This window comes from Pinus tabuliformis, chromosome 5_2, assembly GCF_031772625.1.
Source record: "Pinus tabuliformis cultivar Carrire ecotype Pingquan chromosome 5_2, CPIR1, whole genome shotgun sequence".
Lineage (NCBI taxonomy): Eukaryota > Viridiplantae > Streptophyta > Pinopsida > Pinales > Pinaceae > Pinus > Pinus tabuliformis.
The window spans coordinates 630,523,266-630,537,739 of NC_142306.1; the positions used below are offsets into that span (position 1 = coordinate 630,523,266).

Here is a 14,474-nt window from a genome sequence, read left to right on the forward strand (position 1 = left end):
ATAAAAATAACATCGAATAAGTCGTCAATTACATGAATTCATGACATTCAATTACCAAACTGAAAATGTGTAAATTTTTTAAAACAAAAATTTCCCACATTCATTTAGGCAAATGTATCCGTTTGTTTTCTTTTTGCCAATTTATCATAAATGCCCGAGTTATGTCGGCGGCCGACCCAAAACCTACACTGCAAAGTGTCTATATTTCATTACTATTAATGATGCTGGGTTCTTCGCTCATGATCCAATCAATTAACAAAGTGATTATTTGGGTACTGAGCGTTATAGTTTAGTAGGTAAAGGCACCCTCTCCCGGAGAAGGATACCATACTCAGCCGTGTTTTGAAAAGTGTACTGAGATATGGCGCAGCCAGATGAGTATGAGGCCGAAATGATTATTTCTGATGAAGATACAGAAGCTGAATATGATATTGTAATGGATGCTTCTGATGATGATGATGTCGAAGAAGATGATGACACTTCTGCTGCGGAAGCCAGAAGAGGAAAAGATATTCAAGGAATTCAATGGCAGAGGAATATCCTTCCAAGGCAGATATCCAGGGAAATTAGGATGATAACGTATGAAAGTCCGAGGGATGTTCCTCAATCTCAACATCGCATGGATCAACTACGTGAGATTTGTGCAAATATTGAGAATGGGGGGAATTTTTACGAATTTCATAGAAATACGAAGTCAGTAGAACCTACCTATGGACACTTTCAGCTAAGGGAATTGGTGTGCGCAACATCAAAGCACGATGTATATCTTTCATCGGCTAATTCTATTGTTCACTGGTCTGCGCTAAGCAGTAAATTAGTTAATGTGATTGGTCCAGTCATTTTATCGGGAACCCATTTAGGGGCTGCCCTGGCTGATTTCAGAGAAGACCCGATAACATGCATGGCTGTCAAGGATAATTTACTTGTGGTTGGCGGGTGTAGGGGAGAGTTTATCTGTAAATATTTGGATAGAAAAGATGTCAGTTATTGTTCGAAGATAACTGAAATTGAAGATGGTGAAAATGCCAATACAAATTCAATAGAGATCTATCAGAGTCCCGGTGGTGCAACTCGTGTAATGACTGCAAGTAATGATTGTTGTGTGCGAGTATTTGATCCAAGTGATGGATTTGCACGCATTCAGAACTTCTCCTTTCCTTGGGCTGTTAATCGTGCCTCTGTAAGTCCTGATAACAAGTTGTTTGTTGCCGTTGGGGACAATGTTGAGGGATTTCTTTCAGACTGCCAAACAGGAAAGGTAGTTGCAACTCTTCAAGGTCATTTGGATTACTCCTTTTCCTCTGCTTGGCATCCAGATGGTACAGTATTTGCTACCGGGAACCAAGACACAACATGCAGGCTGTGGGATGTTCGAAACACCTCAACCTCTCTTGAAGTTTTGAAGGGCAACATGGCTGCCATAAGATCTATCAGGTTCTCCTCAGATGGGCTGTTTATGGCCATGGCCGAGCAAGCTGATTTTGTCCATATATTTCATGCGTCGAAGCACATGTCTAACAAGAGGCAGGAAATTGATTTCTTTGGGGAGATAACCGGAATTTCTTTCAGTCCAGACAGCGAATCACTTTTTATCGGTATCCAATATGGAATGTTGAGTAGCCTGCTTGAATATAAAAGAAGGCAACAGTCCTTTTATCTTGATTGCATAATGTGAAATGTCTGGTTAGGTTAATAGTTATAGGGATAGGGTTTTCCTCTGCCATGGCTGTTGAGGGCTTTTAGTTTCCAAGGTTTCCAAATTTATCAAATTACAGATCACATTTTGAACCTCAAAGGCGCAAGCTGTAATGGGGTATTTCGTTTATGTAGGCTCTAAAGAGTGGAGGGGTTAAGGGCTTTTAGTTTCCAAGGTTTCCAAATTTATCAAATTACAGATCACATTTTGAACCTCAAAGGCGCAAGCTGTAATGGGGTATTTCGTTTATGTAGGCTCTAAAGAGTGGAGGGGTTAAGGAAGTTATTGGAATTTCAATTTATTGGAGATACTTCATTATTTTTTTTTGATGGGTGTCAAAGATGAAAAGATAGGCAGATTGCTTGAATATAAAACAATGTATCAAATTTGACTAGATAATGTGATTTTTTTTTGGTACAATTAATATATAGGGACAGTTATTAGGGTGATTTTTTCCTATGCCGTGTCTATAGAGTACCCTTATTTTCCAAATTCATTAAATTACATATCACATCTATGCCATGTCTATAGAGTACCCTTATTTTCCAAATTCATTAAAATTACATATCACATTTTGAAGATGAAACTCAAAAAAGTTCAAGCTGTTCTGGAATGAAAAAGACTTACTTCATTTAGGTAGTTCTAGAGCATGGAGGTTTTAAGACGATTGGAATCTTAATTTTATTTTTAAATATTCTCACTGAATTAACAAAGTGATAGGGACGTTTTTCCTTTTTCAATATATGTGAATTTACTTCATTTCAGTTTTTATAGTTTATTGTTATAGTAATAATATTATTAGGCGTATAAAATTCCAAATTCTAAAATTATTAGAGTTTATGAAGTTAGGAAGTTTTATTTATTTATTTTATTGAAAGTTATAGCTACGCACTTATTTTATTTTTTGAAATTTCAATTTATATATTTTTTTAAAAGTTATTTATTTATAATGTTAAAAAAGAATCTTTTCTGGGTGTGATTTTTTAGATATTTTTTTTATTTAGAATTTATTAACGACTTATTGAAATCATAAGTTTGACAAGTGTTTTTATAATTCAAGTGTCTTAAGGGGTTTTTAAGTTGTTGAATCTATATATGCAAAAAAACTACTTTAGATTACACTAACAAAGATTTGGCCGCAAATCTATTAGTGGTGATCATGCTAGAAATTGGGTAATAACTCCAAAAAAATCACCCTTAAGTATTGAATAAAAATTAGCAATAAAATTTAATAAAACAATGTAAATTATCATTTCAAATTATATAAAATATTAGATTTCTAAAAATATTTAAATTTTTATTTGATAATAATATAATATGTATTTAATTAACATTTTTCTTAATTAATGTGACCAGCAATCCTTCAGGAGTTTTCCCTCAAAGTATGAGTTACTCGCTAGTGCGAAGACGAAGACAAACGGCTCTTAGCCATTACCTAGAGATTCAAATGGTTTATTTTAAGGATAAGTCTAGGAATAGTTGGACTGCTTATTTTCTAGTTTTTTGTGTTGACTACCCTTAACTGAACCTCTACACATTAATTATCTACTGTCTGTATCTCCAAAGTCAATCCTTGTTTAATAGAGCGAATCCATGATATCTCAACAGATAATATATTTCAGATCTAGTGTCAATCCATAAACAACCATGCATAAAGTACATAACCTTAGTAATTCACATTTTGGAGGTATTTTGGTATAACATAGATATAATTAGTATAAATGTTTCAAATTATCCTTTTGTTGTCCTCAATATTTTTGGCATATATCCACTCCCAAAATAAAAATCATGAAATTTACTTGAGAGCTCAATCTATACAAAGGAAAATTGTAAAAAATACAATGTTCTGCATTAAATAAAATGAAACCAAATCATCACCTCTATCAAAGAGAGTTTGAACCAGGAATCAAGAATGCTCTATATTGTTCATGTATATCACATATTATATAGTATTCAAAGATTTAGGGAAGTTAGAACCATATCCTAAAAAATAGAAACTAATTCTTATCGTGAGGTCTCGTGAACAGAGTCACTATTCTAAGATAGAAGGGGTTCACAAATATGCCTAACATCTCCCTAAAAATTTCAAACTTGATTTTCCCAAGAGCCTTAGAGAAAATGTCTGCAACATTATCACATGTATTACAATATACCAAATGGATTTCTTTTGATTGCACTTACTCCCTAACAAAGTGGAACTGTGTATCAATGTGTTCAGTGTTTCTGTGAAACACGAGATTATTAGCAAGTTTGATTGAACTCTGATTGTTGCATCTAATTATTGTTGCATCTTTATGTTCTTCCCCAACATCCTTGAGAAGTCTTCACAACAAAATTGCCTCACACGTTGCTGCACACATAGCTATATGACCAAGTTTTCTGCAATAAAAACATTTAATTATAGATTTGTTTCTATTCAGATTCATACCTTGGGTCGAATTTGGTCTTTTCTGTGAGCTTCCTCCATTTTGTTGTTGCGGATTTTCTTTTCCTTTGTAGAAGTTCTTTTTTTCCATCAATGCAAGATCAACACTCTGGGGCTTCAGAGTCCATCTTCTTTCTTCTTTTTGCATCAGTGTTCTTGTCAGTTCCTCAAACTTCGAGATTTTCTCTCTCGCATTTATCCCATTGATGAACATTTGGTAGTCATTGGTCACACCATTCATGGTAATTGTTATAAGATTTGTATCTTCAACTGTATGACCAATGTATGTCAATTTGTTCTTCAGATCTTTGATCCTTGCTATGAAGGCAACAACTGTTTCATTCTCCTCCATCTTTAGGGATAAGATCTTTCTCTTGAAGAACAGAGGACGATTTGTATTCCTCATCTCATACAGATCCTTCGAAATTCCCCAAATTTGGCTTGTTGATTTACATTCTCTGATATGTGGTATGATGCAGTCTGTCACTGACATATTCAACAGTGTCCTTTCTTTACCTTCACGCTTCTCCCAATTTGGGACTCATGCTGATCCAACTGCTGGCTTCTGCTCATCTCCATTTGCAATCGTCGAGGTAGCCTGCAATTCTAGCAAAATCTGCATCTTGAATTACCAATTCGCATAATTGGAGCCATCAACCTTGTTATGTTCATTCAAGCATTCTTCAAACATTTGATTATTCATCTTGGCAATTTGAAAAAAAAGAAATTGACAAATAAAAAAGAAATGTTACATCTGTGTCAAAGAAAAAGATCGATGATCACCAATATTGTTTGATCTCGCAACACACATGCAGATCATTGTGGCTTCCTTCACGGCTTGCAGACAACCTTCTATTGTCAGCCTTTGCTAGGGTGAAGTCTTCTCTCGGCCTCCATGAAGCTCCTCACTTGTTTGCTGAGTCAGCGAGAATTAGCACCATGGACTTGCGAAGGTCTTCACGGATGTACACTTGATATCTACGACAATCAACAAAATGAAATCACGCGGAAGATTTACAGTGGGATCGTCGTGTTTTTGCACATAAAACCCACGACGATTTTGGCTCAATCACGCCCTCCAGTCAGCGTATAGCTTCCTCAGCCTTGATGCTCTCATACCATGTTAAAAATGCAATGTTCTGTATTAAATAAAATGAAACCCACTGGTTAGCTCTACGAAAGAGAGTTTGAACCAAGAGACTTTGGCTCTGCAAAACGCTCTACATTGTTCATGTACGTCACACATTATATAGTAGTCATTGATTTAGGAAAGTTATAACCATACCCTAAAAAATAGAAACTAATTCCTATCTTGAGGTTTCGTGAACCGAATCACTATTCTAAGATATTCTCCATTATCTCTAACAAAAATTGTATCTACACTTTCAAAAATAGAGTTTATTATAAATTCTTCAAACTCTAACCAGCCCAACCTATCTTGAAGGTAATTAGATTCAAATCGGCAAGGTCTATCGTCAATATAGTTAGATGCTAACGGTAACTGAAATGAGACCACTAAAATCCCCTTAGTCCTTTTGTATATTGTTGAAAAGTTTCCCACGAAGAAATACTATCCACCGAATCATGGACCATTTTAGATGAAAAAATGGTTCCATGATATTAAGTTCTACAATTATAAGGAAGAAGATTGTAGCTCTTGTTTCCATATGCATTATTATTATTATATGTATATGAAGTTGGATTCCTTATGGAAGAAGAATACTTGGAGCTACCTCAAGAATTCCAGACACATAAAAAGGGACTCATGATTTCATACTAAAGTAAGTCCCATATGGGCTTAGGAATGTTTCTTGAACCTAGCATGCTTGGATTAATGGACACCTAATGCAGACCCTGAACTCTCTTTAATATTGAAGGTATGTTTAAATCTTCTAATCCCTTATGAGGTATATTTGTGCCTTTCTTCCCTAGCAAAGTTTTTGTAGCAGCATCTCACTTTTCATTGTTTTCCAACCCACTCATCTAGGCCTTTTTTTTCCTTTAAATCCCACCTCTATCCCCTCCTATTCTTTATGCCACCCTTTTCCTAGTGTTTTTCTCCAACTGAGTGATTTAATAGATTTTTTTTCCCGCCATATTAAATATTACTAATCAACTTTTATGGATTTTTAGGAATGTTTTAAGGGAAGATTGTCAGATCTTTGGTAATAATCTCTTTAACTATTGTTTCTTTCCCAAGTAATTTCTAGTTTTCCTTTTCATTAATAAATTTGTTTATTACATAATTATCCTTCATGGCTTCCTAGCCACTACAACTAAAATAGTTCATTCTAACAAGATAAAACATATTTACATAAGAACATATGATATTACTTTCCCCCTTTTTATTCAAGACCATCCTCAGTGTTCATTGTTTCCTTCACTTCCTAAGACAGGAAGGTTGTGTATAGTGTATTTTATTCCTACACTTGTCTCTTTTGTACCGAGTGTTGTCACCTCACTTTATTTTGAGTGTTGGCTCAACCTTGAAACACACCTAATTTTATATTCATTCCATGCCCTTTCCTCACCTTCACCCAAAAAAACTATTCACATGCATCCAAATAGGGTTTGTAACATGGATATAACATCATAACCATACCATAGATGCTTTTGTACATTCATTCATAACTATACCCAATGACATGAGTGTTATTGAATGCAACGTTCAAGATATGGAATTGTCACTTTTTCCTTCATATTTCTTTCAAAAAGGACATAAAAATTAATAGATTATTCATATCATTTTATTTTACGTTGTTATGTTGATACCATTGTATCAAATACACATCCGTCATGCACACCTTTTTTTGTGTAAGACAAACTTCTTCAACCACTTACATGGTTATACTTTTCTATTTTTGTTTCGAGGTGGAGCTAGTCAAGTCCATTCATATAAATCCGCTTTTTATTTACATGACGTTGCATACTTAATAGAATTATGATCACATAAATGCAGAATTTAAACCTTATCCACTATTTTGTAGTAATTTTTGGTTCTATAGACATCTAATTTATGAAGTTTCTGATGGAAACATAATACCGATTTCTAATCCCCACAAATTTTTGGAGCTCGCTTTATATTTACGCCGTAAGGCGTTCCCTCTGAGATGAACTTTCCTCCTTGCCCTCCTGTCATCTCTCTGCTTCGTCCGATGAACTGTTAGACGATAGGAGTGTCTCCCGCCGTTGATTCAATAATCGAGTTTAGAGGTGCGGCCGTTGGTGTATCCGTTGGGCATGCATCTTATCACATGTTTATGGTGGCTAACTAACTCATTCAGCGGTAACTTCATCACTCGGTTCCAGATCAACGGACAATAGAACCGAAGGATGGTACATAGTTTTGCAGGGAAAAGTCGAGCCAAGGCCACCTCCATCTCACGCTTCTGGGCCATCCAGGAAGACCTCTGGAAGAACCTTTATTTCTCATACAAAGTGGCCTTCCTTGGACTTTTAGGCAGTGGTTTCAGGTAGAACAGAAGGCTGCACAGGTCGGGCGAAGAGGCGGAGAGATGAGGGGCCGAGGCCGGGCAATGGAACACAACGCAGCATCTGATAAAATGGCTTCAAGTAAAAGACGCGAGGAGGCACCTCGGCTTGGTCCGTGGAGCCACCAATATCAAGAAACACCCCTTGATTTCAAGAACATTAATTGGGCGAAACCCTACTTTTCTCTACACATATTCAATGTTTGCAGTTGCAGTTTCCTGTGCACACCATTAATACACAATTCCACTGCCATCCTCCATTTTATTCAAATGCCATATCTAAGATTATCAAACAATATTTGATTTAAAAATCATGTTACTGCACAAAGAGAAACTAGACTCTGCCCCTTTCAAATGGCCTAGGGTTTGTAAGTCAGTGCAGACAGAAGAAGAATCAAGGGGTCATGTGCCTGCAAGCGCCCATAGTGCTTTAACTTTGCCTTCCTGGATTTCCACTAGAAGTTCATCAGCATCCCCCAAAGAAATTGGGGGCTATTTCAGTTGGAATCTCTCTCATTTAAACAGAGAATCGATTGAAGTCTTTGGGGGTTCTCTGCAGTGAGAAAATATGAATGACTACCAGGATGAGGATATCATTGAATTGAATGCACACGAAGCTGAATTCTTTCCTATAATTCCGGAAACCAAATCCAATAGCCTTGATCAATTAGCCCATCATTCAATGACAGCCCCCAATCCCATGTGGTTCCTAAGCTGAAGGTTTCGGCTCCATCCAACTCGTTTCTCGGGCTTTGTATAGAGAAAAACTATGACAATAATGTTAACGATTCGGCAGAAGATGAAGATCATTCAATTGAGAATGGCAATGTCGAAATTACACTGATGCCTTTCGGTCCTGCAAAAATGGCCTCGACAAATTCACTTTGGGGTGTATTTTCTTGTAGTTCCCTGGCAAAATGTTTTGCGGCAAATCGTTGAAACAACAGATGGAAAGACAGAAGAAGAATCAAGGGGTCATGTGCCTGCAAGTGCCCACAGTGCTTTAACTTTGCCTCCCTGGATTTCCACTAGAAGTTCATTAGCATCCCCCAAAGAAATTGGGGGCTATTTCAGTTGGAATCTCTCTCATTTAAACAGAGAATCGATTGAAGTCTTTGAGGGTTCTTTGCAGCGAGAAAATGTGAATGACTACCAGGATGAGGATATAATTGAATTGAATGCACATGAAGCTGAATTCTTTCCTATAATTCCGGCAACCAAATCCAATAGCCTTGATCAATTAGCCCATCATTCAATGATAGCCCCCAATCCCATGTGGTTCCTGAGCTGAAGGTTTCGGCTCCATCCAACTCTTTTCCCGGGCTTTGTATAGAGAAAAACTCTGACAATAATGTTATCGATTCGGCAGAAGATGAAGATAATTCAATTGAGAATGGCAATGTCGAAATTACACTGATGCCTTTCGGTCCTGCAAAAATGGCCTGGACAAATTCACTTTGGGGTGTATTTTCTTGTAGTTCCCTGGGCAAATGTTTTGCGGCAAATCGTTGAAACAACAGATGGAAAAGGTCAAGCAACCAGTGCCGGAAATTATGCGACAGAGCAAAGACGAGAAACTATGCTATAACATTCTCAATCATATTCAGATGTAACATTCTCAATCAAATATGTATGAATTGAACCAATTTGCGAGCCAATTTAAATTGATGTTGTTAGATTTAGCAATCTAGATATGTACGATTAGTTGAAGATATGCAATGTTGCCAACATGTCTCTGTTTATTGAGGTAGAATGGTCAAGCAAGCAAAGCTGAAGGAGAAAGAGGCAATTAAGAAGAAAGAAAGAAATGAACAGAAGAGATGGAACAGAAATGGCTGGAACAGGAACTGAAAAGGGAGAAGATGAAACAGGTTAGTTGAATTCTTATAAAAGAATGCAAGCTTTAAAAGATAATGTTTGGAGCTTTTACTAACATTTCTTATTGCAATTTTAAGAAAAGGAACAAGCTCGTGCTCAGAAGGAAGCTATTATTCAAGTAAGATTTTCAGGCCACACTGCTTTCTTTGATTGCTTGTCAAAATAGATTTGCATCATTTTTAATCCAAATTCTCATGCAAATATGAAAGTGGGAAATTGGAAATGTTGATTTGCTCTGTGAGATTATCAAAATTATGAGGACATGTTACCCCTATATTGAATTTATCATGTTATTTATTTATTTGATTTCACCAACATGTTTCCCAATTTTTTCAGTCTTCTATTTCTGTAGTATATGTGGAATATTGTCTTACACTATTACAGTCAAACTCAAATTCAATCAGGAAACCTCTTTTTCCCAACCATTATAACCCATTCTCTCACAGTTCATTGCACTATTGTATTTCTTCATATTTTCATTCGAGGCCCATATTCAGTGAAAGTTGACTCTCTGGCTCAATGGACAGGACCCTGTCTTAATCATCTAAACCATTTAAATATCTAACCAAACTGAGCTTAACCATAAATGTGGATACATTTGAAGTAGCACCCTTTGGGTTGAAGAAATACCAATCCTCAAGTGTGGGAGGCTTCGAGTAAGCGACAATAACATTGACATACCATATCCTTGAATGAAAATATGGAGAAATGCAATAGTGCAATGAACTGTGAGAGAAGTCTGATAGGAAACACATCTACTCTGCGTTCCATGAGGGCACCATATATAGTTGATAACATCGTTGGTTGTCTTGAATTAGGAGAAAGAAAAGAAACGACAACAAGAAGAGGTAGAAAAAAAACAGAAACAACGTGAAAAGGGAAGAAGCTGAGATGAAAAAACAACTTGCAATACAAAAACAGGCGGCACTCAATTGAATAACTTTGATTTTTTGGTGCACACAGGTCCCACCTGGAAGCTTGGCACAATATTAATTGGAGATTTTCTCCACAAGGACATCTAAGTTGGGGTATCCGACATAAACCCAAAGTTGCATTGTTCAATGAACTTCGTTTGATGGGGGCATCTGCTGAAGCTGTTGCATTGGCAAAAGTGCAATCCTCTACAAGCAAAAAACGGACTTACGGTGATGTTGAAGATCATGAGTTCATGGCAAAGAACCTTGCGAATGACTGGGAAGAATTTTTAAGTGATAGTTTGCCCGGCAATAATGGAAATACCACTGCACAAAGAGAAACTAGGCTCCATAATAAGAGAAGAAAGCTTTTGCAGTTTGATCACAGCTACAAACCTGATTATTATGGAACCTTCTCCAAGAAAAGGAGAAGATACTTTGCATAGTCTGAAGGCTATTAATTATTAAAGAAAGATATAGTGTTGTTAACGTTGATCGACTAAGATGAAAAATATATGTATCACCTTGAAGCTCGGGATTCCTAATCCCGCACTAAGTAAGAGGGAAAGTTTTTGGTTTTGACTGTCTGGCTTTAATGCAGTGATAGCTATTTATTGATGTATAATGGTCAAGAAAACAAAGCTGAAGGAGAAAGAGGCAATTAAGAAGAAAGAAAGAAATGAACAGGAGATGGAACAAAAATGGCTGGAACAGGAACTGAAAAGGGAGAAGATGAAACAGGTTAGTTGAATTCTTATAAAAGAATGCAAGCTTTAAAAGATAGTGTTTGGAGCTTTTACTAACATTTCTTACTGCAATTTTAGGAAAAGGAACAAGCTCGTGCTCAGAAGGAAGCTATTATTCAAGTAAGATTTTCAGGCCACACTACTTTCTTTGATTGCTTGTTGAAATGGATTTGCATCATTTTTAATCCAGATGCTCATGCAAATATGAAAGTGGGAAATTGGCAATGTTGATTTGCTCTGTGAGATTATCAAAATTATGAGGACATGTTACCCCTATATTGAATTTATCATGTTTATTTATTTGATTTCACCAACATGTTTCCCAATTTTTTCAGTCTTCTATTTCTGTAGTATATGTGGAATATTGTCTTACATTATTACAGTTAAACTCAAATTCAATCAGGAAACCTCTTTTTCCCAACCAGCATGAGAAAAGAAAAGCTAAGATTTATACAAGTCCGATAGGAAACACATCTACTCTGCGTTCCATGAGGGCACCATATATAGTTGATAACATCGTTGGTTGTCTTGAACCAGGAGAAAGAAAAGAAACGGCAACAAGAAGAGGTAGAAAAAAAACAGAAACAACGCGAAAAAGGAAGAAGCTGAGATGAAAAACAACTTGCAATACAAAAACAGGCGGCACTCAATTGAATAACTTTGATTTCTTGGTGCACACAGGTCCCACCTGGAAGCTTGGCACACTATTAATTGGAGATTTTCTCCACAAAGACATCTAAGTTGGGGTATCCGACATAAACCCAAAGTTGCATTGTTCAATGAATTTCATTTGATGGGGGCATCTGCTGAAGCTATTGCATTGGAAAATGTGCAATCCTCTACAAGCAAAAAACAAACTTACGGTGATGTTGAAGATCATCAGTTCATGGCAAAGAACCTTGCGAATGACTGGGAAGAATTTTTAAGTGATAGTTTGCCCGGCAATAATGGAAATACTACTACACAAAGAGAAACTAGGCTCCATAATAAGAGAAGAAAGCTTTTGCAGTTTGATCATAGCTACAAACTTGATTATTATGGAACCTTCTCCAAGAAAAGGAGAAGATACTTTGCATAGTCTGAAGGATGTTAATTATTAAAGAAAGATATAGTGTTGTTAACATTGATAGCACAATGAAAAACATATGAATCACCTTGAAGCTCATGGATTCCTAATCCTGCACTACACAAGAGGGAAAGTTTCTGGTTTTGACTGTCCGGCTTTAATGCAGTGATAGCATTAGGCCTCGAAATCATTTCAGGAAGGATTGTCCTTTGGACTATGAGATTGATAGCGACATTTTTGGTAAAGAGTATTTATCAACATTTTTGTAAGCTTTTCTTAATATGTTAAATATCTTTAGTTAGATCCCCGGGAAAGCCTTTCTGACTGCGACAAAGATAATGAGGAAGAAAAGATTGAGGTTGAGACAAAGAATTTTTGTTAGAAATTAATGCTTACATTCCATATTTGAGAAATTCATTTGTGATGGTTGAGAAATTCTCTCAACCACTCTCTCTAAATTAGGAATAAGTTGGATCTCAAAAACTCTATTTAATAGAGTGATCTGAATGTAATCCGTGTGTGAGTGTGTTTACACATGCACCATTTGTGCTTAATATATTTGTATTTCTGCAACTGTGTATGATTTAGCCTTTATTTATCATGGTATCGGAGCATAAAGTGATTCTTGGGTTTATGACTAGGTTTATCACTGAATGGTGAGTAGGCGAGCTCATGGAAGAGAGTAGTTAAGGACCTGTAGGACCGAGGGAATCTACTGTGAGCCATTGACTCACGTTGAGGTTGTAAAACTGAGGAAGGACCCGTGTAGTGGCTGTAGAGTCATGTAGGTCACGATCTGGTCAAATCGGTGAGGAGCAGCCATGCCAACATGTGAAGATTTATGTGGATCGGGTCGAATGATTTGTGTGGAGAGTTGATCTGCCACCTGAGCCGATCTATTATCAGGAGATCTAAGCTGTGTGAAGACTATTACCAGTGTGGAATTGTTATCCCGCATATGAGAAAATTGTCTTCCTATAGAAATCAATCCCTGGTTTTTTGTTTATGCCGAGTTGAATCCGGTTTGGATCACTGCCGACTGTGTGAAGTCTGCGTTTTCGGTCTGGCGATATCAGAATTCACAATAATGAAGATGAGATGATATTGCCATCATGCCAGATGGTGAGAACGCTCCACTGCTGTTACTATTTCAGCCTGCAACGCTGATTCCGTCATATCTGTTTACTATTTCAGCGATCTCCTGAGCAGCAATCTCCTGAGCGGTGCTGGTTTGGCCTCCAACATCTGGACTAAAAAAGGTATTATCTTTTATCATGGAGTTTATGGTGTTAGATAAATTCAGTGGTTTGAATTTTCCCTCATGGAAAGTAAAAATACAACTGCAATTAATGAATAAAAATTTGTGGGGAATAGTGAATGGTTCAGAAGCAGCACCTACAGATGCCAAAGAGTTATTTGAATGGAAAAATAGAGATGACAAAGCTAAGTCTATTATTGGACTTGCTCTTTCTGATTCGCAATTACATCATGTAGATCTTACTAAAACATCAAAGGAAATATGGGAACATTTGGCTCAATTGTTTGGTGTAAAATCTACAAATGCAAAATTTTCCCTAAAGCTGCAATTGTTTAGTCTGAAAATGAATGAGGAGACATCTATGTCCAGTCATATAAATAATTTAATGTCTCTTTTAAGACAATTAAGTGAAGCTGGGACACAGGTGGAGGATGAAGATGCTAAAGCTGTATTATTAAATAGTCTTCCTTCAAGTTATAGTAATGTTGTTTTTACTTTGAGTCAAATATCTACACAAACATTGCAAGAGACAATTGCAGCACTTCTGGGGGAGGAAAAGCGACTGAAACCAGAGGATGCCGAAGAGAACTCTCATGTAGAAAATGCCTTGTGGACAAAGTCAAGGATGAGAAAGAAAAATGCAAACAAAGGTGACATTGAATGCTACTATTGCAAGAAAACTGGGCATACAACGTGGAATTGCAGAAGTCATGCTAGTGATGTGCTAAAAGGGAAAGAATCAGCAAATATAACCACAGATGAATACCAATGGAATTCTGATGATGAAGAGAGTGAATCTATTAAACTTTTTTAATATAACCAGTAGTTCAACTATGTGTCTGATGCCAGTAGTTAAAGATCAAGTAGCAGTAAGGCTCAATATGGATGGTTTTCCAGATAGTACGGCAGTTGCAGATCTAGGGAAGGATCCCTCATTAGTGGTAGACGTGGTGGTTTCCTAATGAGGTTATGCGACAGATTGGGATGCTGTCCAGTAATT

General features: G+C 36.7%; 1 protein-coding gene across 1 annotated transcript; it reads left to right on the top strand.

Annotated features, from left to right (window-relative positions):
* The first annotated feature begins 361 nt into the window (after positions 1 to 361).
* On the top strand, positions 362 to 1,675 carry LOC149160619 (putative WD repeat-containing protein C2A9.03). The gene has a single exon (XM_089434657.1). The coding sequence runs from the start codon at positions 362 to 364 to the stop codon at positions 1,673 to 1,675; it is 1,314 nt and encodes a 437-aa protein (XP_089290783.1).
* The last annotated feature ends 12,799 nt before the right edge of the window (positions 1,676 to 14,474 follow it).